At 48.9% G+C, this 26270-nt stretch overlaps 1 protein-coding gene and 1 long non-coding RNA gene across 3 annotated transcripts in view; one reads left to right on the top strand and one right to left on the bottom strand.

Moving 5' to 3' along the window:
- LOC135908148 (uncharacterized) overlaps window positions 1-26270 on the top strand; it is a 453412-nt gene that overhangs the window by 218622 nt on the left and 208520 nt on the right. For both annotated transcript variants that reach the window (XM_070532647.1, XM_065439905.2), the window contains exon 5: window positions 25002-25075. In XM_070532647.1, coding sequence (XP_070388748.1) covers window positions 25002-25050 — 49 coding nt within the window. In that variant the 3' untranslated portion in view covers window positions 25051-25075. The remainder of the gene's footprint in view (window positions 1-25001; window positions 25076-26270) is intronic.
- Window positions 2683-25282, bottom strand: LOC135908149 (uncharacterized). Its single transcript, XR_010566226.2, has 4 exons — window positions 25208-25282; window positions 24952-25121; window positions 24057-24131; window positions 2683-3312 (listed from the first exon to the last, which is right to left on the bottom strand). It is a non-coding gene; the product is annotated as an uncharacterized lncRNA (long non-coding RNA).

The raw sequence follows: 26270 nt of genomic DNA, 5'->3' as shown, positions 1-26270 counted from the left end.
TAGGGTGTATCTCAGACGTGCGCCTGTGAACGAAAAGAGGGGGCTAACCGAGGGGCTCGATTTTTATTAACCATATCATGAGACGCCAGGACACAGCGACTCGAAGCAAAACATAGGGGAATTTACTTGTACTTAATAATTGAATTAAAGTGGACGAAAGAACAAGTTGCCGCAGCTGGAGAACAATTCCACGTCTTCGCATTACGCGTGGATGCTCTAACCGATTGAGCTACTACGGCGCCGTTTTCCCATCGCCATTCCTGGTTATTTATGTTTTACCCCTACAATTAGCCTTGGGAGTGTTAGCCACCGCCACGATTCACAAACCTTAGCGGCGAATGTGGAACATATACTTTCTCCCACAGGCGTCACCAGTTCATGGGGTCACCAAGTACACCTGTGAGATAAACTTCTCTTTTGCTTGGCAAACAAGGAACCACATCACATTGACTGGCACATGAAAGAAGCGCAGCAAGCACACCGCCAAGAACAAGCGAACAAGCGAAAGTGTGAAATAAAACATTTCTTGTACCGTTGGTTGAATTAGCTGTGGAAAAATTATAGAGAAATGCATATTCGGGGAACCATCACAATTCGTTTGGATCCTTCGTTTATGTTCTACTAAGTTAAGTGCCAAAACCAGCTCGTGCTGTAGGGGAAGTGGCGTAACGATACATGGCCACTAGCCCCGTACAACCGCGTGGAGTGCAGGAAGCAGCGGCTCTAGACGTACTGCATGACATATGTAAATTGGTAGCGAAGCTTGCGTAGAAGCTCACATTTCAAGAAAATGAGGCTCATTGTAACCGTCGCCATCTACGTCGTTGCCGCCATCATCGTCATCATCATCATGGCTACGCCCACTGCAGGGCAAAGGCCTCTCCCATACTTATCCAACTACCCCGGTCATGTGCTAATTGCGGCCATGTTGTCCCTGGCCACTTCTTAATCTCATCCGCCCTCCTAAGTTTCTGCTGGCCCCTGCTACGCTACCCTTCTCTGGGAATCCAGTCTGTAACTCCTAATGACCATCGGTTATCTTCCCTCCTCTCGTTACTAAGTGACTAAAGTACTCTCCATTAAGTGTTCTCCCCGATTCTTACGTCCTGTAAACACGCTGTGAGTAGCATTGGAGAGATCGTATCTCCCTGCCTGACGCCCTTCTTTATTTGAATTTTGTCGCTTTCTTTATGGAGAGCTACGGTGGCGGTGGAGCCCCTATAGATATCTCTCAGTATTTTTAAATACTGTTCGTCTACACGCTGATTCCGCAAAGCCTGCATGGCAGCTGAGCTTTCGACTGAATGAAACGCTTTCTCTTAATCGACGACAGCCATATATACGGGTTGGCTATATTCCGCACATTTCTCTATCCCCTGATTGACAGTGTGAATATGTTCTATTGTTGAGCAGCTTTTACGAAATCCTGCCTGCTCCTTTGCTTGAGAGAAGTGTAAGGTGTTCCTAGTTCTATTTGCGATTACCTTAGTAAATACTTTGCAGGCAACGGGTCTTGATCCGTCAATCCGTCAGAACTCACCGGTCTATAATTTTTCAAGTCTTTGGCGTCCCCTTTCTTATGAATTAAGATTATGTTGGCTTTCTTCCAGCCGGTACGCTCGAGGTCATAAGACATTGCGTATACAGGTTGGCCAGTTTTTCTAGAACAATCAGCCCACCACTTTACAACAAATCTGCTGTTACCTGATCCTCCCAGCTGCCTTCCCCCTTTGCATAGCTTCCTTGGCTTTCTTTACTTCTTCCGGCGTTACTTGTGGGAAGACAAGTTCCTCTAGACCATTCTCTCTTCCATAATCGTTGTGGGGGCCACTGGTAATGTAGAAACTCCTATGGAACTCCTCAGCCACTCGAACTATCTCATCCATATTAGTAATGATATTACCGGCTTGTCTCTTAACGCATAGACGTGATTCTTGCCTATTCCTAGGTTTTTTACTGCTTTTAGGCTTCCTCCGTTCCTGAGAGCATGTTCAGTTTTATCCATATTATACTCCCTTATGTCAGCTTTCTTACGCTTGTTGATTAAGTTGGAAAGTTCTGCCAGTTCTATTCCAGCTGTAGGGTTAGAGGCTTTGACACATTGGCATTTCTTAATCAGATCTTTCGTCTCCTGCGATAGCTTACTGGTATCGCATCTGACGACGTTACCACCAAATTCTATTCCACGCTCCTTCATGATGCCCATAAAATTGTCGTTTATTGCTTCAGTACTAAGGCCCTCTTCCTCAGTTAAAGCCGAATACCTGTTCTGTAGCTTCATCCAGAATTCCTCTATTTTCCCTCTCACCGCTAACTCATTGACCCGCTTCTTATGTACCAGTTTCTTCCGTTCTCTTTCTGACGTCTAGGCCATCTACGTATCGTGAAACAACAGCAAACAAAAAGTGAAGAAGGAAAAATGACTTCAAAATCCAACGCCACATAGCGCAAATGTTTGAATTTCTTTAGCGTCCAGCTGCTACGACGGCAGTTCTTTTTTTTTTCAAGCTGACGAGAGTTTGCCGATCACCTCAGCTGAAACGCCAGCGTGTCTGTTAACCATTGGGGGTGGCGTATGTCTTAACGTAAACGTAATTAGGCTGTTGTTGATGGCAATTGCTCCAGTAGCTTCCTTATGAAGGTGAGCAAATAGTATGGAAATAAATGACAATGCTAAAGGGCTTTCAAAATCAGCTTCACTTTTATACGTGTTTAATAATGCAACAAATAGAAATGAGCTAATAAAACATGTTTCAGTGATGAAACGTACTAAGGCCAGGAAACAGTCATAATGCATAGCAACATATGCGAATCCTTTTGACAGAATCATTTGTAATCCTGTGCCACACCACGTATTCATATAGAACAGTTATCAGACAAGGTAATATTGCATTTAGGAAACATTCCACTCACTAATCTTGCTGCGCTTCGGACGCTCAGACCATGTGTTAACGAGAGGGAACGAACGTGGCGCGACCTTCTTTCGCGAGGCGTTCGGCATTTATGGTTGCAACGAGACCAGCGCGTCGGATGCCGCAGCGTCAACTTGCCCGATGACAAAAAGCCTGCACTCACACCTTTTGCCAACGATTGCAGCGGGCTCAGTCACGCAAAATTTGACGTGAAGCGCACACCAGACCTTGAAGAAACACGCACGGAAATAACAGTAATAAAAAAAAAACTCGGCAGAAACGGCCGCGTTCAAGCAAGCAACTCCATTGCTCATGACGTAATAGCTGGCTTGCGCAGCTTTGCCAAGTCTTGCGCCAGGGTGTCTGGTTGGTAGGGGTAGCCAAGAAAGAAATAATAATTCTGAAATAGAAAAAAAGAACATTTTTTAAAAATTATATTATGGGGTTTCACGTGCCTAAACCTCTTTCTGATTATGAGGCACGACGGAGGGGAGGACTGCGGAAATTTTGACCACCTCGGGTTCTCTAACGTTCATCTAAATCTAAGTACACGAATGTTTTCGCATTTCGCCTCCATAGAAATGCGGCCGCCGTGGCCGGGAGTCGATCCGGCGACCTCGTGCTCAGCAGCCAAACACCATAGCCACAAGGCATATTTTCTTTTAATGCAGGAAAGTGTCTCAAATAGAAAATTAACTCGAATGGCAATATTCTGATGAAAAATTTTCTAACCTTTTTCTTTTTCACATAGGTTTTCTAGTTTCAGTGTTTGTCCCCCCGTCACCTAGTCGCGCTTCAATCGTGCACCACTAACTGATATCGATGGCGATAGGTTTTGGTACGCTTTTCCTTCCAAGCCGCGCGACCTATTTAGCTGGACATTGTGTACTGCGCCCCCCACAGAAAGTTAAAAGAAACACCCGTATTAGCACAGCAGAGAAGTGCCTACGTCAGGCGGCTCAAGCGATAACTGTGATAACGAGTGAAGCGTCATTCAAAACGCACGGCAACTTTCTTCACATCCCGCGGCATTTTCTCTACTTCCGTTTTAAATAAAAAGGTGTTGATGCATAAATATTTTCACTAACAAGAGTTAAATTTGTTAATTTTCGCTTTGCCTTCCTGTTTGCATTTGACTTGGGTCGCTGCCTTAGTGGATCGCTTATTTCTGATCACCCTGCTATGTTTGTTTCCAGCGACCAATTTTGCACGAGAAAAGCTGTACAATTAAGGAAACGCCAAGCGAAGTAATGGGTTAACGTTAAACGCATTTTGCTCATGGTTTTGCCGCTGATTGCAAGGTCTGATGATGGACGCTGTTTTGCGTTATTTCATTTTCCACCTTATCTGACCTTAGTCATTGTATATGACCTTATATCTGACCTTATTCATTGTATATGGTTCCAAGGATCTGCAAGCATCGTTCCGAGCTGTCACGAGACGAAATAATGAAGGAAAAGAAAAAGTTGAACGCAAGTGGCGTTTTCTTCGGCCGCAACTCGTTTAATGAGCATACAGACCAGCCCACTAAAAACCGAATCTATTTCCTGATCAGTCTAAACAAACATGGTTGGACTGACGAATCAACAGCAATGCGCATGATCGTTGAATAGATGATAACTGAATTCGAGTTAATCGCGCAGGCACCGAATCGATGAGAAAACTAGCCTTCACACCCCAGAAGATGCCAGTTACTATCATCATCGAAAAGGAGAGAAAAAATTGACAACCAATTCACTATGTGAAGATGGAAAAGTAGCTAAAGCTTACGACAGCCAAAGCTTTCAAGCGAAAAGCAAAGTGCTTCACCACCACCGTGGGTCGGCCCTAGGGTAGTGCAATATCGGACTGATCCCCCCATACGTGCCTGTCCGGAGCCAGTGATTCGGAGCCAGTGCTAAGAATCACTGGCTCCGGACAGGCCGCCATTGGCATATGAACCTGGCAACGTTTAACGCTAGAACGTTATTTAGTGAGGCGAGTCTAGCAGTGCTATTGGAGGAATTAGAGGGCAGTAAATGGGATATAATAGGGCTCAGTGAAGCTAGGAGGCCAAAAGGAGCATATATAGTGCTGAAAAGCGGGCACGTCCTGTGCCACCGGGGCTTAGCGGAGAGAAGAGAACTAGGAGTCGGATTCCTGATTATTAATAATATAGCTGGAAACATACAGGAATTCTATAGCATTAACGAGAGGGTGGCAGGTCTTGTTGTAAAACTTAAGAGGTACAAAATGAAGGTTGTACAGGTCTACGCACCTACATCCTGTCATGATGACCAGGAAGTCGAAAGCTTCTATGAAGACGTGGAATCGGCGATAGGTAGAGTGAAAACTAAATACACCATTTTAATGGGCGACTTCAATGCCAAGGCCGGCAAGAAGCAGGCTGACGACAAGGCAGTGGGGGAATATGGCATAGGCACTAGGAATAGCAGGGGAGAGTTATTAGTAGAGCTTGCGGAACAATAATATGCGGACAATGAGTACCTTCTTCCGCTAGCGGGACAGCTGAAAGTGCACGTGGACGAACCCGAATGGCGAGAACAGAAATGAAATAGACTTTATATTCTGCGCTAACCGTGGCATCATACAAGATGTGGACGTGCTCGGCAAGGTGCGCTGCAGTGACCACAGAATGCTAAGAACTCGAATTAGCCAAGACCTGAGGAGGGAACGGAAGAAACTGGTACATAAGAAGCCGATCAATGAGTTAGCGGTAAGAGGGAAAATAGATGAATTCCAGATCAAGGTACAGAACAGGTATTCCGCTTTAACTCAGGAACAGGACCTTAGTGTTGAAGCAATGAACGACAATCATGTGGGCATCATTAAGGAATGTGCAATGGAAGTCGGTGGTAACTCCGTTAGGCAAGATACCAGTAAACTATCGCAGGAGACGAAAGATCTGATCAAGAAACGCCAATGTATGAAAGGAGACGAAAGATCTGATCAAGAAACACCAATGTATGAAAGCCTCTAACCGTACAGCTAGATTAGTACTGGCAGAATTTTCGAAGTAAATCAACAAGCGTAAGACAGCTGACATAAGATAGTATAATATGGATATAATTGAACATGCTCTCAGTAACCGATGAAGCCTAAAAACAGTGAAGAAGAAACTAGGAATTGGCAAGAATCAGATGTATGCATTAAGAGACAAAGCCGGGAGTATAGTTACTAATATGGATGAGATAGTTCAAGTGGCTGAGGAGTTCTGTGGAGATTTATACAGTACCAGTGGCACCTAGGACGATAATGGAAGAGAGAATATTCTAGAGGAATTCGAAATTCCGCAGGTTACGCCGGAAGAAGTGAAGAAAGCCTTCGGAGATATGCAAAGGGGGAAGGCAGCTGGTGAGGATCAGATAACAGCAGATTTGTTGAAGGATGGTGGGCAGATTGTTCTAGGGAAACTGGCCACCCTGTATACGCCATGCCTCATGACCTCGAGCGTACCGGAATCTTGGAAGAACGCTAACATAATCCTAATCCATAAGAAAGGGGACGTCAAAGACTTGAAACATTATTGACCGATCAGCTTACTGTCCGTTGCCTACAAACTATTTACTAAGGTAATCGCAAATAGAATCAGGAACAGCTTAGACTTCTGTCAAGCAAAGGTCCAGGCAGGATTCCGTAAAGGCTACTCAACCATAGACCATATTCACACTATCAATCAGGTGGTAGAGAATTGTGCGGAATATAACCAACCCTTATATATAGCTTTCATTGATCACGAGAAAGCGTTTGATTCTGTCGAAACCTCAGCAGTCATGGAGGCATTGCGGAATCAGGGTGTAGACGAGCCGTATGTAAAAATACTGAAAGATATTTATAGCGGCTCCACAGCCACCGTAGTCCTCCATAAAGAAAGCAACAAAATCCCAATTAAAAAAGGCGTCAAGCAGGGGGATACAATATCCCCAATACTATTCACAGCCTGTTTACAGGAGGTATTCAGAGACTTGGATAGGGAAGAATTGGGGATAAAACGTTATGGAGTATACCTTAGTAGCTTGCGATTCGCTGATGATATTGCCTTGCTTAGCAACTCAGGACACCAATTGCAATGCATGCTCATGGTTTGGAGAGGCCAAGCAGTAGAGTGGGTCTAAAAATTATTCTGCAGAAAACTAAAGTAATGTTTAACAATCTCGGCAGAGAACAGCAATTTACAATAGGCAGCGAGGCACTGGAAGTGGTAAGGGAATACATTTACTTAGGGCAGGTAGTGATGGCGGATCCGGATCATGAGACGGAAATAATCAGAAGGATAAGAATAGTCTGGGGTGCGTTTGGCAGGGATTCTCAAGTCATGAACAGCAGGTTGCCATTATCCCTCAAGAGAAAAGTGTTTAATAGCTGTGTCTTACCAGTACTCACCTACGGGGCAGAAACCTGGAGGCTTACGAAAAGGGTTCTACTCAAATTGGGGACGACGCAACGAGCTATGGAAAGAAGAATAATAGGTGTAACGTTAAGGGATAAGAAAAGAGCAGATTGGGTGTGGGAACAAACGCGAGTTCATGACATCTTAGTTGAAATCAAGAAAGTAAATGGGCATGGGCAAGACATGTTATGAGGAAGGAGGATAACCGATGGTCATTAAGGGTTACGGACTGAATCCCAAGGGAAGGGAAGCGTAGCAGGGCGCGGCAGAAAGTTAGGTGGGCGGATGAGATTATAAAGTTTGAAGGGACGGCATGGCCACAATTAGTACATGACCGGGGTTGTTGGAGTAGTATGGGAGAGGCCTTTGCCCTGCAGTGGGCGTAACCAGGCTGATGATGATGATGATGATGATGATGATGATACGTGGGCTAATCGCTACGGTATTGCGACAATGGGTCGAACTCCAGTGGAAATGAAGCAGGCGGTAAGAACTCCCCATATGTGGGCCAATCCCGACGGTAGTGCAATTCCGGGCCGACGCGCGGCAGAGCCGAAGCAGGCGTTAAGCTTTTCCCATATTTGGGCTCATCCCGAGGTTTACGAAGGGCGCGCTACAGGTTTCCGAGCTCACAGCAATACGTGCCATTGAGCTTGGACCCTTTCTGTTCTCTCACCAGGATCGGCCCACATGGTGATTTTTTTTGTTGTGTGTCACCGAAAAAACTACGGAACGTTAGTCATATCCCGTTTTGCTGTAAACGGCAGAAAAATGTTGGCCGTCTAATAGATTGAGTTGTCAGCGTTTTGCGAATGTTGGGAAGGTGTGGGGCGTGGGCGGTGAGCGGGGTAGTATGCCGCCTAATTTCATGGGGCGAGGCGGCCTCCCGCCCCTCCTGGGTATGCGCCTGCCCTGAACACAAGCGTTACGGTAACGCTCCTGCTGCCTTCACCTTGAACTTGTTCTCTGTGCATCCACGCCATGGTCTCTGTGGTGTGATACGTCTGGGCCTCATTCTCGGCCTTTCATTTCAGAAACGTTCCGCTTGGACATAGTTCACTCTGTGCACGACATTGCTCATCTTGGGATAGAGCCAGTGAATTCTCGTCACGCCGCCATATCTGTGGTCTGGTGTCAAAGCAGATACTCTTTCGTGGTCCCGTTCCGGTATTACGTGTCAAATATCCAGAGTGAGCTGTCAAACTATCGCGCCACATGTACGGCTTCTGCTCCCCGACCAGCGCTTTCATCATGTTCATATTGACACAGATATTCTGTTTCTCTTTTCTCATGGCTACCGTTAAATTTTCACTGCAGTGAACCATTTCATACGGTGGCCCGAGCCGGTCCGCACCGTCGACATCATCGCAGGGACATAGGCGGGAGCTTTCGTTTCTTCATTCATGGGGTTCACGTTTGCGCTGGCCAGCCATTGTAACAACGGACCGGGTACAACAATTTGAATGTGCATTATTTGTTGCAATTTACCGCGTTCTGGGCGTGAAGTACTGCTGCAGTACTGCTTACTATCCTTCCTGTAACGGCATGGTTGATCATATTTATTGCTGCTGAAGACGGCCCTTACCATGTGCCGTTATCGTGAGCACTGAACCAACTACTTGGCATTGGTTATGAATGGTCACAGCTGTCCTCCACTGTGACCTTGAGTGCCTTACGACAGAAGTGGTTTATGACACCTACAGAGGTGTCATAAACGTCTCCCCCGTGATCTTTTCACCAAAGAAAAGGCAATCCCTCAATATCTACCCTATCTTCGATTTCTTCCTTCTTCTGCTTCCTGCTTCCGCAACAACCAGCCCGTCTAGCCTAGTTCAGCCAAACACGTAGTCGAACACCCGGAAATCGCGACTACCACGCAGGTTTCCTTAGGCAAGACGGTATCCAGGCACCTGTTACGCTGGCCTACGACAGGTCCTTTCCGATTTTGCGCCTTTCCGCCAAGACTTTTCCAATGCGTAGCAGGGACGTGAGAATATTCTCTATACACTGGCTAAAGGCGGCGAACGTGGAGATGTCAGTCGACCATCTGCATCTCCAGAGCAGATACGCCAAGGCCTTACACTCCCATACAGCCTCAACACCATCCGCATCGTTTCCATTTCACGCTTGCGGTCTATCCGGGAGGCCTGTATCACCCGCATCTGCTACGATGATAGAAGGCACTCACAACATGAACAACGAAGGAAATATAGAAAATGGGGCGTAGGCTCCATTAACTGCTCTGCAGCATACGCGCTTCATGTTTTCAATCCGAAGCATCTCTTGGTGAACATAAGCCACTTTGACAGTATTTATAAAGCAGCCCACGTCTTGGTGCTCTCATCGTCGTTTCGTTACCTTGGTATGTGCGAAAATTGGAATAGTATCACAAGAGGGTATGCGAAACATAAATGATGGGTTATCACATGAATATCATGACATTAGTGTCATGTAGGTGATATCACTTGATATGCACCAAAGTTTGCATAATATGTCAAGAGTATGTGACAAACATAAATGATAGATGTCATAATATGTGTGCCATGTAGGTCACGAAACAGCCGATTACGTCTTGTTGGTCTCATGACCGCTTCGGCAACTTGGTGCGTACCAAATTGGCATATTGACAAGTGTACTTATACTTATCGGGCGACCACGGTTCGCCACCTAACAAACCTTAAAGCACAGCGCGGGACGCGCCTGCATGTATCCGAAGTTTATGGATAGTTATCGATGCTTCTATCCGCTGTCTGTTGTCGCCGAACCTTGTGTTATCCGATTTCATCGCGTGACGTGAATGGTGTAGAACTTTGTGGAAGGCACGCGGGTCCCAACGATCAGTCTGGAAAATTAGATGACTGCTGTATAAAAGCCGACGCGCTGGACCCACTGATCAGATTTTCGACGATCGCCGACCGTGTTCGCCGCTATCGTTGTGCTGTAAGTGTAGCCTGCTTTTGTGGGCACAGGTTCGCCCAAGAAAAGTAAATTTTGCCTTTAACAGTATTGCTACTGTGTTCTTCAACGTCGACACCACGTGACATATGGTGGAGGTGCTTTTGGTACATGTACCGGACGCCCCCGACAAGCAGTGATCCAAGCTCGGACCGCAAAGAGAACACCAACGTTGTCCCGGACCATGGAGCAAGCCGCCGTCTTCAACAGGTGCCCCCGGAGCACGGACTTCTACCGGAGAAGGTCAAGAAGATTGCTACCAAGGCAACCCCAATGGCAGCCCCAGCATCCCCCATCGTGCTGCAGCAGCCAAGAGAACCCCCGAAGTTCCGCGGTTCCACATTTGAGGACCCGGAAAGCTGGCTGGAAACGTATGGGAGGGCCACTACGTTTAGCAGCTGGGCAAGCTACGACAAGCTACGACATGTCTAATTCGCATTGGAGGACGTCGTCAGTATGTGGTTCGAGAATCGAGAAGCCACCTTGACGACGTGGGACCTCTTCCGACTAGGCTTCCTGCAAACATTTACAAGCGTCGTGCGAAAAGAGCCAGCCCAAGCTCGACTGGAGACCAGAGTGCAACTGCCGAATGAGACGATCGCTATCTTCACTGAGCAAATGAGTTGTCTGTTCCACCACGCCGACCCAGAAATGTCTGAGGAGAAGAAAGTCCGCCTACTGATGCCTGGTGTAAAGGAGGAACTTTTCGCCGGAATGGCAAGAAGCCCACCGAAGACCATCGACGAGTTCCTTCGTGAGGCGACGAGCATAGAAAACACACTGGAATTGCGGAACCGGCAATTCGACTTCCGCACCAAGCCAACAAGCTACGCTGGAATTCAATCACTGGCCACGGAAGATCTGTGCGAGACCATCAGGGCCACTGCACGCGAAGAACTGCGCAAGGTCTTGCCATCGTCGCAGCATCAAGTGGCCTCGATCGCCGACGTCGTGAAAGAAAAGGTGCACCAATCGCTTCGAGTTCCTGAGGTGCAACCATAATTACCGCAGCCCCACCAGAAGCAATGACTTACGCCGCTGTCGGACGCCTTCAAGGTCCCCCTCCGCAACCGCGCCAGGGCCCTGTAACGCCGCGATTGCGTCGTCCGCTGCCGACAACACGACCACCCGTCGCCCAGCGCACCTACGCGAGGAAGACGAACATTTGGCGCACCCCCGACCACCACCCGCTCTGCTACCACTGCGGCGAAGCCGGCCATGTGTACCACCGATGCCCATACCGCGACCTGGGATTGCAGGCTTCGCCGTCAACGCACAGCGCCCGAGGGAAGGTGAACGCCCTCGTGACATCGCCGACTACCACGCCGCTACTCAGTGGAGCCCATGACGACCATCCCGTTCACCATCACCAGGCCGCTACCTGTCGCCGCCGCGCCGACCATACACTGGCCCAGCGCGAGGCCGGTCCGTCAGTCCATATTCGGAATCAGCAACGGATGGAGGTGCGGTTGCTGTTCGTCGAACTGACGAAGATCCTCTGCTGCCGACGAAGACGCCGAAAAGACTATCTCGACGACGTAACATCGATGACACACCGCCATCCCGACGAAGTCTGGCAGGAAAGAACACGCTGAGGAAAGACCACCTGACGACGCCACGTACCAACCACAGGTCAACGCCACGCAGCCGTGATCGAAGACGCAAGACAAACAACCACAGACCTCGACGTGCTTCTCGACGGCCACGCAGTCACCGCCTTAGTAGACACAGGAGCCAATTACTCAGTCATGAGCGGACCTATCGCAGCCCAGTTGAAGAAAGTTCTGACTGCATGGCAAGGACCGTTAATTAGGACCACTGGAGGACACATCTTCACGCCCAGGGGAATTTGCACGGCAAGAATTACCATTCATGACCGGACTGACGCTGCCATTTTCGCTATCCTGCAACAGTGTTCACAGGACGTCATTCTCGACATGGACTTCCTGAACCAACACGGTGCAATGATCGACCTGAAGTCGAAGTCAATAACGCTGTCGGAAAATCAAGTGATACCGCGGGAGAGCCTTCGTAGTCACCACGCCTTCAGTGTGCTCAAAGATCGCTCGCTCCTGCATTGTTATTTCGGTCGGCACCGAAACAGCCGCTGACGTAGAAGGCGTCATTGAAGGCGATCAACGTCTACTGCCTCCACCATGAAATTTGCATCGCAAGGCGGATCGCTCGATCGCGTGTAGGAAAAACGAGAGTGTTGCTGACAAACTTCAGCCAGGATTACAAGCACGTCAACAAGGGCACGACGATCGCATACATCGATGAAATTAAGGAAACCAGCGATGCGTTTGTCCTCTCGGATTCTGTCGCATCTACCCCGACGCCGGTAGTTCACAAGCCAGACTTCGACATAAATCCAAGGCTCCTCGCGATTAAGCAGCAACAGCTCGGAAGTCTGCTTCGACGATGCAACGACTGCTTTTCGACGTCGTCGGGGATTCGACAAACACCAGTCGCAATTGAGCATCGCTTAATAACCAAAAAGTGCGCTCGACCACTCCGCCAGAGTGCTTACCGAGCTTCGATGCGAGAACGCGAAGCTATAAAACAACAAGTCGACGAAATGCTGCGCGACGACATCATCCAGCCCTCTAAAAGCCCGTGGGTATCTCCAGTTGTTTTAGTGAGGAAAACGGACGGAACCTTACGTTTCTGCGTCGATTATCGTTGACTCAACAAAATCACGAAGAAAGGCGTATACCCCGTCCCACAGATAGACGACGCATTGGACCGGCTCTGCAATGCTAAATACTTCTCATAGATGGACCACAAGTCTGGCTGCTGGCAAATAGAAGTCGACAAAAGGGATCGCGAAAAGACGGCCTTCATCACCCCAGACGGCCTCTACGAGTTCAAGGTTTTGCCATTTCGACTGTACTCGGCGCATAAAACGTTCCAGCGCGTGATGGACACGGCTTTAGCAGGATTGAAGTGGCAGACCTGTCTTGTTTACTTGGATGATGTCCTCTTCACTGGAAATTTCGACGGTCGCCTTAAGCGGCTTCCGACAGTATTAGAGGCCATCAAGTCATCACGGCTCACTCTGAAGCTGGAAAAGTGTCACTTCCCTTACGATGAGCTTCTATTTCTAGGCCACATCATCAGCAAATCTAGAGTACGCCCCGACCCGCAGAAGACAGCTGCCATCGCAATGTTCTCGCAGCCAATCGACAAGAAGGGAGTGCGCAGATTCTTTGGCATGTGTGCCTACTATGGGCGCTGTGTCAAGGACTTTTCACTCATCGCGGAGCCGCTAACACATCAAACGAAATGTGATGTCGAGTTCAAGTGGGAAACGCCTCAGGCCGACGCATTTCAAGAACTCAAATGATGCATGCAGTTGCCGCCGACACTTGCACACTTTGAAGAGGACGCCGATACTGAGATCCACACTGACGCCAGTAGCCGAGGCCTCGGTGCCGTCCTATTCCAGAGGAAAGACGGATTTGAACGGGTGATATCTTATGCTAGCCGGTCACTGTCAAAAGCGAAAGACAATTATTCTACTACTGAAAAGGAATGCCTCGCCGTCATTTGGGCTACAGCAAAATCCCGCCCTTACCTCAAAAAATTCCGCCCTTACCTAAGTCGTCAGCGACAATCACGCGTTGTGTTGGCTAGCTAACTTAAAGGACCCTTCAGGATGGCTGGCGTGGTGGAGCCTCAGACTGCAAGAATATGATCTCACCGTAATACACGAGTCAGGAAGAAAACACGCCGGTGCCGACTGCTTATCACGCGCCCCCATCGATCCCCCGCCGCAAGACGACGAGGACGACGACGCCTTCCTAGGAATAATAAGCGCAGAAGACTTCACTAAACAGCCGCGAGCAGACTCGGAGCTAAAAGGCCTCTTTGAGTACTTGGACGGGAACACCGACGTTGTCTTCGTTCACACTACAAAGCAACCTGCTCGTGAAGAAGAACTCACTAGTCCGCGCCAGCTACCTTGTGGTACCGTCAGCGCTGCGTCCAGAAGTACTGCATGCCCTACACAACGATCCAACCGCTGGGCACCTCGGATTCTTCCGGACGCTGTCGAGGATACAGGAAAGGCATTACTGGCTGCGTCTGACCACCGATGTCGCCCGTTACGTCAAGACATGCCGAGACTGCCAGCGACGCAAGACACCACCAAGAAGGCCAGCAGTATTACTACAGCCAATCCAACCTCCTCGTCGACCATTCCAGCAGATCGGGATGGATATCTTGGGGTCTTTTCTGGCGTCAACATCCGGGAATAACTGGATCGTCAGGGCGACAGACTACCTCACCCGCTTCGCTGAAACTAAAGCTCTACCAAAAGGCAGCGCAGCCGAAGTGGCGAAATTTTTCGTCGAGCACATCCTGCTGCGACATGGTGCCCCAGAAGTCCTCATCACCGACAGAGCAACGGCTTTTACAGCACAGCTCACCCAAGCCATTCGGCAATATAGCCAGACAAGCCACAGGAGGAGAACTGCCTACCACCCGCAGACGAATGATCTCGCGGAGCGCCTGAACAAGACCCTCGCTGACATGCTAGCAATGTAGGTCGACGTCGAACACAAGACCTGGGATGCCGTCACCCCGTACGTGACATTCGCTTACAATACGGCAGCGCAAGACACAACACAGATCGCGCCATTTGAGCTTGTTTACGGCAGTAACCCGACGACGACGCTCGACGCCATGGTGCCGCACGTCGCTGACGAGGTGAATCTTGACGTCGCTACCTATATCCAGCGTGCCGAAAGAGCCCGACAGCTCGCCTACCTACGGATCAAGACCCAGCAGCGTACCGACAGCCGACACTACAACCTCCAACGACGCTTTGTAAACGCAAATGAAAGGTAGTGATGTAGTGATATCAATGCCAGAACATGCCTGCAGGTAGGTTGTAAAACAGCCGCTTCCGTCTTGGTATGTAAAAAATTGGCCTAGTATGACAAAGGTGCCAAAAGAAAATAGACTATACTGATGGGCGACTTCAATGCCAGGGTAAGCAAGAAGCAGGCTGGAGAGAAGTCAGTGAGGGAATATGGCATGGGTTTAGGAATGGCAGGGGAGAGTTATCAGCAGAGTTTGCAGAACGGAATAATTTCCGGATAACCAATACCTTCTTCCGAATGCGGGATAACCGAAAGTGGATGTGGAGGAGCCCAAATGGAGTCACTAGAAATGAAATAGACTACATACTCTGCGCTAATCTTGGCATCATACAAGGTGTGGACGTGCTCAGCGGTTCGCTGCACCGACCATAGAATGGTAAGACCTCGAATTCGCCTATACTTGAAGAGGGAACGGAAGTAATTGGTACATAAGAAGCCGATCAGTAAGTTAGCGTTAAGAGGGAAAATAGAGGAACTCCTTACCAAGCTAGAGGACTAGTATTCGGCTTTAACTCAGCGAGAGGACTTCAGTGTTGATGCAATGAACGGCAATTTTATGGGCCTCATTAAGGAGTGTGCAATAGATGTTGGTGGTAACTTACTTAGACAGGATACCAGTAAGCTATCGCAGGAGACGAAGGATCTGGTTAGGAAACGCCAATGTATGAAAGCCTCTAACCCTACAGTTAGAATAGCATGGGCAGAAATATCCAGTTATTCAACAAACGTAAGATAGCTGACATAAGGAAGTATACTATGGATAGAATCGAGCATGCTTTCACGAACGAAGGAAGCCTAAAAGCAGTGAAGAAGAAACTAGGAATAGGCAAGAATCAGATGTATGCGTTAAGAGACAATGCCGGTAATATCTTTACTAATACGGATAAGATAGTTCCAGGGGTTGAGCAGTTCTATAGAGATTTATGGAGTACCAGTGGCACCCACGACGATAATGGAAGAGGGATAAGTCTAGAGGAATTTGACATTCCACAAGTAACGCCGCAAAAAGTAAACCTTTGGAGCAATGAAAGGGGAAGGTAGCTGGGGAGGGTCAGGTGACAGAAGATATGTTGAAGGATGGCGGGCAGACTTCTAGAAAAACTGGCCACCCTGTATACGCAATGCCTCATGACCTCGAGCATATTGGAATCTTGCAAGAATGTCAACATAATCCTAATCCATAAGAAAAGGGACGCCAAGGACTTGAAAAATTATAGACCGATCAGCTTACTGTCCGTTGCCTGCAAAGTATTTACTAAGGTAATCGCAAATAGAATTAGGCACACCTCAGACTTCTGTGAACGAAAAGACCAGGTAGGATTTCATGAAGGCTACTCAACAATAGACCATATTCAAACTATGAATCAGGTGATAGAGAAATGTGCGGAATATAACCAACCCTTACATATAGCTTTCATTGATTACGAGAAAGCGTTTCATTCTGTCGAAACCTCAGCAGTCATGGAGGCATTGCGGAATCAGGGTGTAGACGAGCCATATGTAAAAATACTGAAATGTATCTATAGCGGCTCCACAGCCACCGCACTCCTCCATAATGAAAGCAACACAATCCCAATAAAGAAGAGGTTCAGGCAGTGAGATACGATCGCTACAATGCTATTCACAGCGTGTGTACAGGAGGTATTCAGAGTCTTGAATTGGGAAGATTTGGGGATAAGAGGTAATGGAGAATACTATAGTGATTTGCGATTCGCTGATGATATTGCCTTGTTTAGTAACTGAGGGGGCCAATCGCAACGCAAGCTCACTATCCTGGAGAGGCCAAGCAGAGAGGTGGGTATAAAAATTAATCTGCAGAAAACTAAAGTAATGGTTAACAGTCTCGGAAGAAAACAGAAGTTTACGGTGGGTAGCGAGGCGCTGGAAGCGGTAAGGGAACACATCTACTTAGGGCAGGTAGTGACCGCGGATCCTTATCATGAGATTGAAATAACCAGACGAATAAGAACGTGCTCGGGTGCGTTAGACAGGCATTCTCAGACCAACACCAGCAGGTTGCCTACATCCATCAAAAGAAAAGTTTATAACAGTTGAGTCTCACCAGTACTCACGTATGGGGCAGAAACCTGGAGGCTAACAAAAACGGTTCTAGTAAAGTGAAGACAACGCAAGGAGCTACGGAATGAAGAATGTATGTGTAACGTTAAGAGATAAGAAAAGAGTAGATGTGGCGAGGGAACAAACGCGAGTTAATGACATCTTACTTGAAATCAAGAAATAGGAATGGGCATGGTGAAGGGATGTATGAGGAGGGAAGGTAACCGATGGTCATTAAACGTTACGGATTGGATTCTAACAGGAGGGAAGCATAGCAGGGGCCAGCAGAAAGTTAGGTGGGCGGGTGTGATTGAGAAGTTTTAGGGCCAACATGGCCACAATTAGCGCACGACCGGGGTAGTTGGAGAAGTATGGGAGAGGCCTTTGCCCTGCAGTGGGCGTAGCCAGGTTGATGATGATAATGATGATGATGATGATAAGAGTGTATGACGAATAAAAATGATAGGTCCTGACATGTGTGTCATGTATGTCATGGAATAAGCGCCTACTTCTTAGTGCTCTCATGGTCACTTCGTTAACTTGGTAGGATCCCCGCACACTGCTTCCTATAACATTGATTTGCACAGGGAATGGAATCTGTCGGCCTATTTTCCTCTCGCCCTCGACAACTGCCAGCCCTCGTGTCCCCAGTCCCACTATGGGCATCGGCGGTGGACATGGCGGGATTCTCCGCAGTGATAGCAGAACGGGCGGTAGTCTAGAGCACTCCATACTTCCTTGGTTAGTAGCGCTGGGAGATTGGCAGGCGAGGTGGTGGCAGAGAGTATAAGTGTGGCGTTACGGGGGCCTTAATTTGTTGACGAAGGGTTACCTTGACGGCGAGCGATGGCAGCGTAAGTAATCGTTTGTGGCAGCTCACGCTTCCAGTGACTGCTGTAGATCTTCCTTGAATATCTCAGCGATCGAGGCCACCTGGTGCTGCAACCTTGATTACAACTTCTGCACTTCGTCCCGGTCTACCGCTATAAATATTTCGCGCAAATCGTTGGTGCCTAGCACTTGAGCTTCCACGTAGTTGTCAGCGCATGTCTGTTGTATTGCCTAGTGCACATTTAAAGTGTCTTATGTACTGCTCTGGCTTCCGAAACAAACTCTCTGACAGTCTTGGGTTGGTTTCGAATCAATACGGCGAATAGGTGTTCTTTCAAACCTGGCTCCAGGAACCGCAATTTCCTTTGATAAGACATCACGGGGCGTGGGTGGTGGAGGAGGCAAGTCATCTCCTCCGGAAGGATCTGGCTATTCTCGTTAAGTGATTTTACTCAGGTTTCCAAAAGAACTTCGACGCTTTCCCTGTATACGAAATTTGTGAATGGCTTCAAAAGTTATCATGAAATCGGTCCCACGTCACCGGGGGGGGGGGGGGTAGGGGTAACTGTTCTCGAACCAGGTTCGAATATCGTCGTCGAAAGAAAACTGTACATGGCTCATCTTGTTCTTTGTGTTCAAGTTGTTGAACGTCGCGGTCCTATCTTATTTTCTCCAACCAGGTTTATTGGTCTTCAAACGAGTACCCACGGAAAGACACTGGCTCCTTAGGCTGTCGTACTACGAAGGCTGCTTACGGTGCTCGGTCCATTATTGTGGCTCAGGACTTCGTCTGTGTCTTCTTGGTCGTCATGGCTTGAAATCCTAACACCGGGAGGGGGAGGGGGCAGGGCGGTTTTGTTGTCTGAGGCTAGCTTCAAGGTCAGGGCCAACGTTGGTGCTGTTTTGGGATAACGTTATTGCCTTCGACTTGAGGTTAATGATTGCGCCATGTTGGTAGATGAAATCCGTTCCCAGATTTTTGTCTCGTGAACAATGTTGCAGTATAACGTGCGTGGTAAGGTAGGCTCGGCCGAGAACGGTGATTCTTGCCGTGCAGAACTCAGTCGGTGTTATCAAGTGTCCTCCAGCTATACGAATTTGAGGGCCTACATACGCAGTCTTAACTGTCTTCAACTCGGTGGTGAAGGGTCCATTCATGACGCAGTAGTCGGCTCCCGTGAGGTCTAGGGCAGTGCCGTTTTGGCCATCGATAAGAACGTCGAGATCTGTTGTTCTTGGCCGTGCATGCGGGTAGGCCGGGGCGTCCTGCAACATCATCGTTTGTTAGCAGGGGTTCTTCTAACGTCATCCTCAGTGGCTAAGGATATTCTTCAGTTCGACAAACAGCAACCGCACTTCCATCAGTTCCTGCTTTACATTTTTGAGATATGGCCTTACGGACCGGCCCCAGGCTGTGCTGGAAGGCCCGGTCCTGCTCATTGTTCCAAATCAATTACTGATCATATCGAAGAAGAAGATGGAGCGGCTGTAGATGCTCTGGCAGGAAAGTCCTGTAGAAGTTGATGTGGCCGAGGTAGCTCTGAAGCTGCTTGTTGTTCTGGGTCTTAGGCGCCTCGAACAAACCATCAAGTTTGCGGAGAGGCGGGGCTAGGCCAGCCTGGGAAATGACGTGTCCCAAGTACTCAACACTGGGGGCCAGGAAAATGCACTTTTCGAGCTTGAGCTTGAGGCCGGCGTCCTGCTGACACGCCAGGACGTTGGGCAGGTTCTGCTGGTTGTTCCCGTCGTCGTTGCCAGTAACCATGATGTCATCAAAATGCACCACTACGTGCTCATGCCTCTGAAGAGGTTGTCCATTACCCTCTGAAATACGGCCGGGGCTGAGCCCACGCCAAACGGTAAGCGCGTGTACTGGAAGAGCCCCAAAGTTGTCGATATTCTGACGTACTTCCGGGAGGCATTATGGAGCATCAGCTGCTGGTAAGCATCTCTGAGGTCGTGCTTGGTGAACTTTTGTCCACCGGACAGCGCTAACCAGAGATTTTCAATCCGTGTCAACGGGTACTTCTCGATGTTTGCGACAGGATTGATGGTAAAATTGAAATTCTCGCAGATCTTGACACTGCCATCTCGCTTGAGGACGGGTACGATGGGAGCGGCCCCTTCAGATGTCTTGAAGGGCACCAGTATGCCATGTCGCTGTAACCGTTGCAGCTCCAGGGTGACCCTGTCCTTCAGGGCGAACGGCAGTGCGTGAGGCTTGAAAAAACCTGGCCGGGCTCCCTCAAGTATATAGATTCCAGCCGTCGTGCCGGCGAATCTGCCCACCCCTGGCTGGAACAGGGACTTAATCTTGGTAGTAGGCTGGAGACGTCTTTCAACCTATGCAGGCTGGCTTCATGGTACTCTGGCAGATGAACGCACAGTGCATGAATCCAGTTTCGGCTCAGCAGCGTTGGCGACGACATCTTGGTTAAGTAAAGGGAAAGGGCTGCCTCTCTGTTGCCAAAGTGAGCAATGACCTGTGCCTGACCCTGTACCGGGAAGAACTGCCCGGAGTAGCCGCGCAGCATTCCACCCGAAGCGTCGACGGACACGCCGGGGAAGGTACGCCTGAAGAGCTTCCCGGCCATGACCAACACCTGTGTCCATCTTTATGGAAATGGGGTGCTCGTGATTTCGACGGTCAGCATGTACGGCGGCACAGACGACGCTTTAAGGCCTGTATGCCACATGTCGAAAATCGGCGGGTCCTCGGTCCCGACGTGGAGCCTGGCTGCGGAAGACCTTAAGCCTGCTGCCACACGCCCCCGCCGCATACCCTTGCGACGGCTACCCTTGCCGCGGGCTTCTGTGGTTCCTGGGCTTGAACCAGGCTGCTGCTGCTATTTGCTGTTCGTCATCCCGCTTCTGCATACCAGTGCCAGGTGCCCAGTTTTCCCGCACGTGAAACATTGTGCTTGCCACAACTGGCACTTCGAGGGGGATTGGGCACCACCACAGCGACCGCAGGTACTGCCCTTTGTCGCCAACGTGTTTACCGCTGCTTGCGCCGACGGTGAGGCAGTCGCATGGGCGATCTCTCAGGCGTCCTTGGCGGCAGCTTCCATTGCCAGAGCTGCCTTCACGGCGTTGTCCAGCGAGAGGTTCGGAAGCTCCAGGTGTCGCGTCTGAATGGCGGGGTTGTTGGTGCCGCAGACGACAAGGTTCCGGAACAGTGAGTCCAGCTGGTCCCCGAAAACGGAGACACTCGCCAACCATCGTAGAGCAGCAACCAACTCCTCCAAGTGTCTCTCCTTCCCCGTGGCTCCGGTTGTTCAAGCGGAAACATTCCATTAGTGTGGACGGTGCTGGGTTGAAATGCGAGCGCAGTATGGCTTGCAGCTCACCCAGCGTCTTAACATGCGGCGTGCATGGCTTAAGAAGGTCGAGCTGGAGACTGAAGACAAGGGTCCCGCAGCTGGCAAGCAAAATGTCCCGCTGTTTGGCCTCAGGTGTGTCGTTTGCCCCGAAGTACACGTGGGCTTGTTCCTCGTAAATTGGCCAGGCGGACCCTCTCTCTCGAACGGCTCGAGCCTTTTGTACAGCGGCATGACGGCAGCAAAGAGGGACGGTGTTTTGCCGCTCGCGACGGCGTGGGACGATTCGTTTGTACTTGTCGCCAGTGTCACGATCCGTTCGGATTCGTGAACAAGGGAGGGCTCGCGGCACTCTCACTAAGACGGACGTTCCGCAGCATGGTGGCGATAAACGATGACTGAGTGCCGAGCAACTTTGCTCGTTGGTGTTTATTGGGTGCGGTGCCAAATGTTGCCTACCGAGCATGGCAGGTCACCGAGGCTGGCGGGGCAACGACGATTATTTCCTAGGGGGCACCACATGCTTGCTACAGATCTCTTCAGTGAAAATAGCAAGTTTTTGGTTGGGTAGGTGCAGTCGATCTTCTTGAAGGACGTCAGCACTATTTTTTGGTACGGCTCTCGTAACAGCCTGAAGAAAGCTGCTTCAACACAGGTCCCATGACGTTAGCGCTGACTTTGGATTCACAAACCATGTCCAAGCAAAGTCATCCAAAGGTAAACATAGATGGGGTAGCTTGTTCTCGCAGTTCCAGTTTTCAGTATCGCGATTCGTTCATAGGTCTCAAGTTAGGTTTCCGCTTCTTCAGAAAATTATCTGTGGAAGTTCGGTGGATCCCGAGGGTGGCCGTAGCAGGACAGGCGACTCTGGAGCTGCTGTGGTGCCTTCCGATTTGGTGGTTGTGTCCTGCACGCGTACTCACCTGCTCGGGTACATATCCGTACTCTGGGGTCAGGTTTTGTAGCCTGCGGCTATCTCGATGGCCGAAAAGGCGTTGGTGTCCTCTTCACACTTTGTACTAGGTTCTAGAATGCACGGTGGCGTCCGGTACATGGATAGGATGGCATCTCTACCATATTTCACGTTGTAGTCGAGATCACACCGGCCGTGGTTGCTCAGTGGCTATGGTGTTGGGCTGCTGAGCACGAGGTAGTGGGATCCTGGCCACGGCGGCCGCATTTCGATGGGGGCGCAATGCGAAAACACCCGTGTACTTAGATTTAGGTGCACGTTAAACAACCCCAGGTGGTAGAAATTGCCGGAGTGCTCCACTACGGTGTGCCCCATAATCAGAAAGTGGTTTTGGCACGTAAAACCCCATAATTTTGTAGTCGAGATCAAGAACACAGCGGCAAAACTGTGAGTCACGAAACTAACCTTTTATTTGCGGACCTGTGCCCACAAAAGCAAATTGCATTCAGTGCACAATGATAGCGACCAACACAGTCTGTGATCGTCGAATTCTTATCTATGCGTCAAGCGCGTCGGCTTTTACACATGACTCGTTGTAATTTCTAGGGTAATCACTGGTGCGCGCGTGCCTTTCAAAAGCAGCTACGCAATCTGCGTCGCTCATACTCTCATTTTGAATGGTTCGGCGAGGAACATACCCAAAAAATAGAATCAACGATAACATTCTAGTATGTTCGAAATCAAAAAGGTGCGCATTGCGCTGAGCGATAGCATGAAGTTGTTAGCAGGTGAAATGTTGACCCCGAAAAAGATGATAAATAAGTACCCGTGTAAATATTTATAGATATTTGCAAATAGGTCGAGTAGCATAAGCTTGATAGTAGCCAAGATGGCGAGGAGCAGCCTCTACTTGTCTTCATCAGTACTGGCCTGCATCTGTAGTCTTTTTCAGTCTCGCGGCAAACTTCACTGAATATAGTCCATAAAAACAGTTGCGCCTCAAAGAAATTGGCGTCAAATAGTGAGGCACTGCGCTTCGCGCTGTCGTACAATTCCTTTTCCTTAATTCTTGGTGGAGATCTCTATAAAAACCGTGCTCTTACTAAGGCAGCAGCGAAGGAAATAGAAAGGACACAGGGATGCAAAACTGACCTCATAAGTGCTGTGCTAAGAACGTGAGTTTAATTGCTAGCGAAACCACATAAATGAGCACAGATTATTGGTGTCGTGCTCAACTAACAACTCGCTTGTTAATCCTTCACTCTTGAAACAGTTGCACCTTCTGGGGCGTATATTTCTCTTGCAACTATCTTGAAATTTCTATCTTGCAACTGCTACGTTCGCTACTGTCCTGCGGAGAATACTATGTGACTTGCAAGTGCCGGACGCGCAGCGTTATAGAAAGGAAAAGGGGGCAAAAAAGACGACGATTATTGTTGTGGGACAATGTATGCCCCAAAGGGTGCAACCTTTTTTAAGGGTGTTTGTTGTAACCTCCCCTAACTCATTCATTCGCGACACTGACCGCCATTTCTTCCATGCATTCTTCCGAACGCTTTTTGGATTCAGAAAAGCCATGACCACTGCTGTGGCGCGTGTTCCACGATTGCGTCCAATATGGCAGGTCAGCCATGAGCACCAACAACCTCGAGACAGAAAGCAGGACTATATTGTAGACTATCTGGAAACTATTTTAGCCAAATGTACCAACAAGCCGGAACACGACGCTTTGTTTTCATATCGCTCCAAATTTTGCTGCAGCAGCTGTGATCACCAACAGGTTCTGCTCACCGCGCTGCATTATCGCTGTACTTTGGTTCCGAAATGAGACGGCTCCTTTATGCGCACGCCATCATCCAGCAGTATCTGCAAAATTTTTTTTTCATTTTACATGTGACTGCAATTTCAACAGCCGTGCGTCTACAGAGCACAAATGTTTAATAATGATTTGCACATTATTTCGGTATGCAGCGGCAATGGTGCATTTTGGTTCCTTGAAGCCGCGCCTGACATAAGCTTGCCTGTACGTAGATGCAATATACACATAACTGGGAAGTGCTGCCTTGTACAATGAAAGGATATATGCAAAACGCTGCGAAAGAAAATCTGTAAAGTTTTTTAGGCACCCATATTTTCGCATGTTGAATGTTTGCAACGCACAAACGAAATGGGTTGTCTAAGACCTGGTGACACAACCGCAGCTGATAAACTTTGCATTTTTCTTCTCCGTTTGAAATATGCCAAAGCAAATCTTTATAGCATATACATGAATTATTTTCTTGCTTCAAGCGGCAGTGTGCATCGTTGATAAAGCTGCAGTACATGGCACGTGACCAGCACTGCTGCAGTACATGGCAGGTAACCAGCGCTGTTTGCTTTGCAAGTATCGGCACATTAAGTTTGCATTCTGTTTGTCGAGTTAACATTGACCGCCGTGAAATTTATAGGAATGACTGCAAAGCGGCGGGTCCTGCTTCACCATGAAGGAAAAATGTATATTTAAATATAAAAATCACCATGGAGTAAACTCGTCAAATTGAATGTCTGCAGTTAAGTTACCCAGAATAGCATCGTGTAGTATATGAAGCTAAATGGTGCATTCCGCGCAGAATTTTGCTCAGTCTAAAGACAGAGGTAAAATTGTGCCCCCGTGCCGCCTGGAATATATGTGTTAGAAAGTGCTTACCGCTAAGAGCGTTGTGAACTCGACCACTTAGAACTGTCCTCTGGGTGCAGCGTGCTCCGACTCGTTGGCTCCGTGGTTGCGGGGGCGATGGACACCTAGCAACGCCACAGCGAGCCCTGCTCCGGTACGTATGCACTCAGTGGCACACGAGAACTGACGTTGTGTCTGACCTGTGGAAACACAGAAAATTGTGTGCCGCAAGCTCACTGCGCGTTCAAGAATTTGAGATCCTTGTGAAAGAAAATCGTGAGCTGACCTGAGCATGTGTGACCGCTTGTGATGACTAAAGCCCCTGCATCTACGCGCCACCGCCGGCCAAGCTAAGTACCGCCAACCTACCCTCCTCCTCCACGCTCCTCTCCTCTCACCCCCTTAACTTCCGGCGTGAAGCGGAACTTACGTAGCTTCAACTTCCTGTTCCGAGTGGAAGTGACGCTATGTTTTTTAGCATTGTTTACTTTCGCGTCGATAGAGAGGCTTTAATTGCACCAGCTGCGGTTGAAACTGTGAATGCGATTCCATCCAAGAACCACCGCCTATTGTAATCGGCGATCTGGTCGCGTTCGCTGCTTCGCGTCAACCTGCGACGGGTTGTGCCACGAGAGACAACGTACAGTGGAATGTAGTGCCTGGGCGCTTGGAGACCGCTCCCGCTTTTCGTGCATTTGGAAAACAGCGGCCGCAAACTACTACTTCAGCGGAATACAACAGCTTGTCCCCTTTGAATTCTTCTTCTTTTGAAGCATACATCCCCTCCAGCCAGCACGTATGGAGGGACTTTAGTGAAGGAGTTCGCGACGCCAATTTGTACGGCAGACGCATAGAGTTTATGCTGTTGATTCTTAGGTTGAACTTGTCTCGTACGATCGAAGGTAGCGAACGTCCCAAGTGCGTGCGCTATGTGAAGGACTGCAATGACGTGAAGCTATGAAATATATCAAGTTCAAATTTGCGTGGAGAGCATTCAGTGACATGGTGAAAACAAGTGTGCTTTTCTTGTGCGATATGAGCGGAGGTGTGCAGTGAATTGGTGCGTGTGCGCGTGTTGTAACGCGTGCAAAGGTGGACGGCGAATTGTGTGGATGACGCGAGCAGATGCGCACTGCGAATTGTGTTAGTGTTGTGACGCGAGCATCTGCTCGCGTGTATGGCGAATTATGTTCGTGTGTTGTGGCGTGAGCAAAGGTGTACGGCGAATTGTGTGTTGCAACGTGAAATTACGATGGCAATTTTTTTTTATTGCGAGTGTTCAGGAGGCGAACACGGCAGTATTTCGGGCGGTAGGTGCGTCATACTTCTGTTGTCGCGCTTGTATCCGT

The sequence above is a fragment of the Dermacentor albipictus genome, chromosome 1 (assembly GCF_038994185.2).
Source record: "Dermacentor albipictus isolate Rhodes 1998 colony chromosome 1, USDA_Dalb.pri_finalv2, whole genome shotgun sequence".
NCBI classification, from domain to species: Eukaryota; Metazoa; Arthropoda; class Arachnida; order Ixodida; family Ixodidae; genus Dermacentor; species Dermacentor albipictus.
Note: the sequence above shows the minus strand (reverse complement) of the source record. Positions and strands in the feature narration are given on the sequence as shown.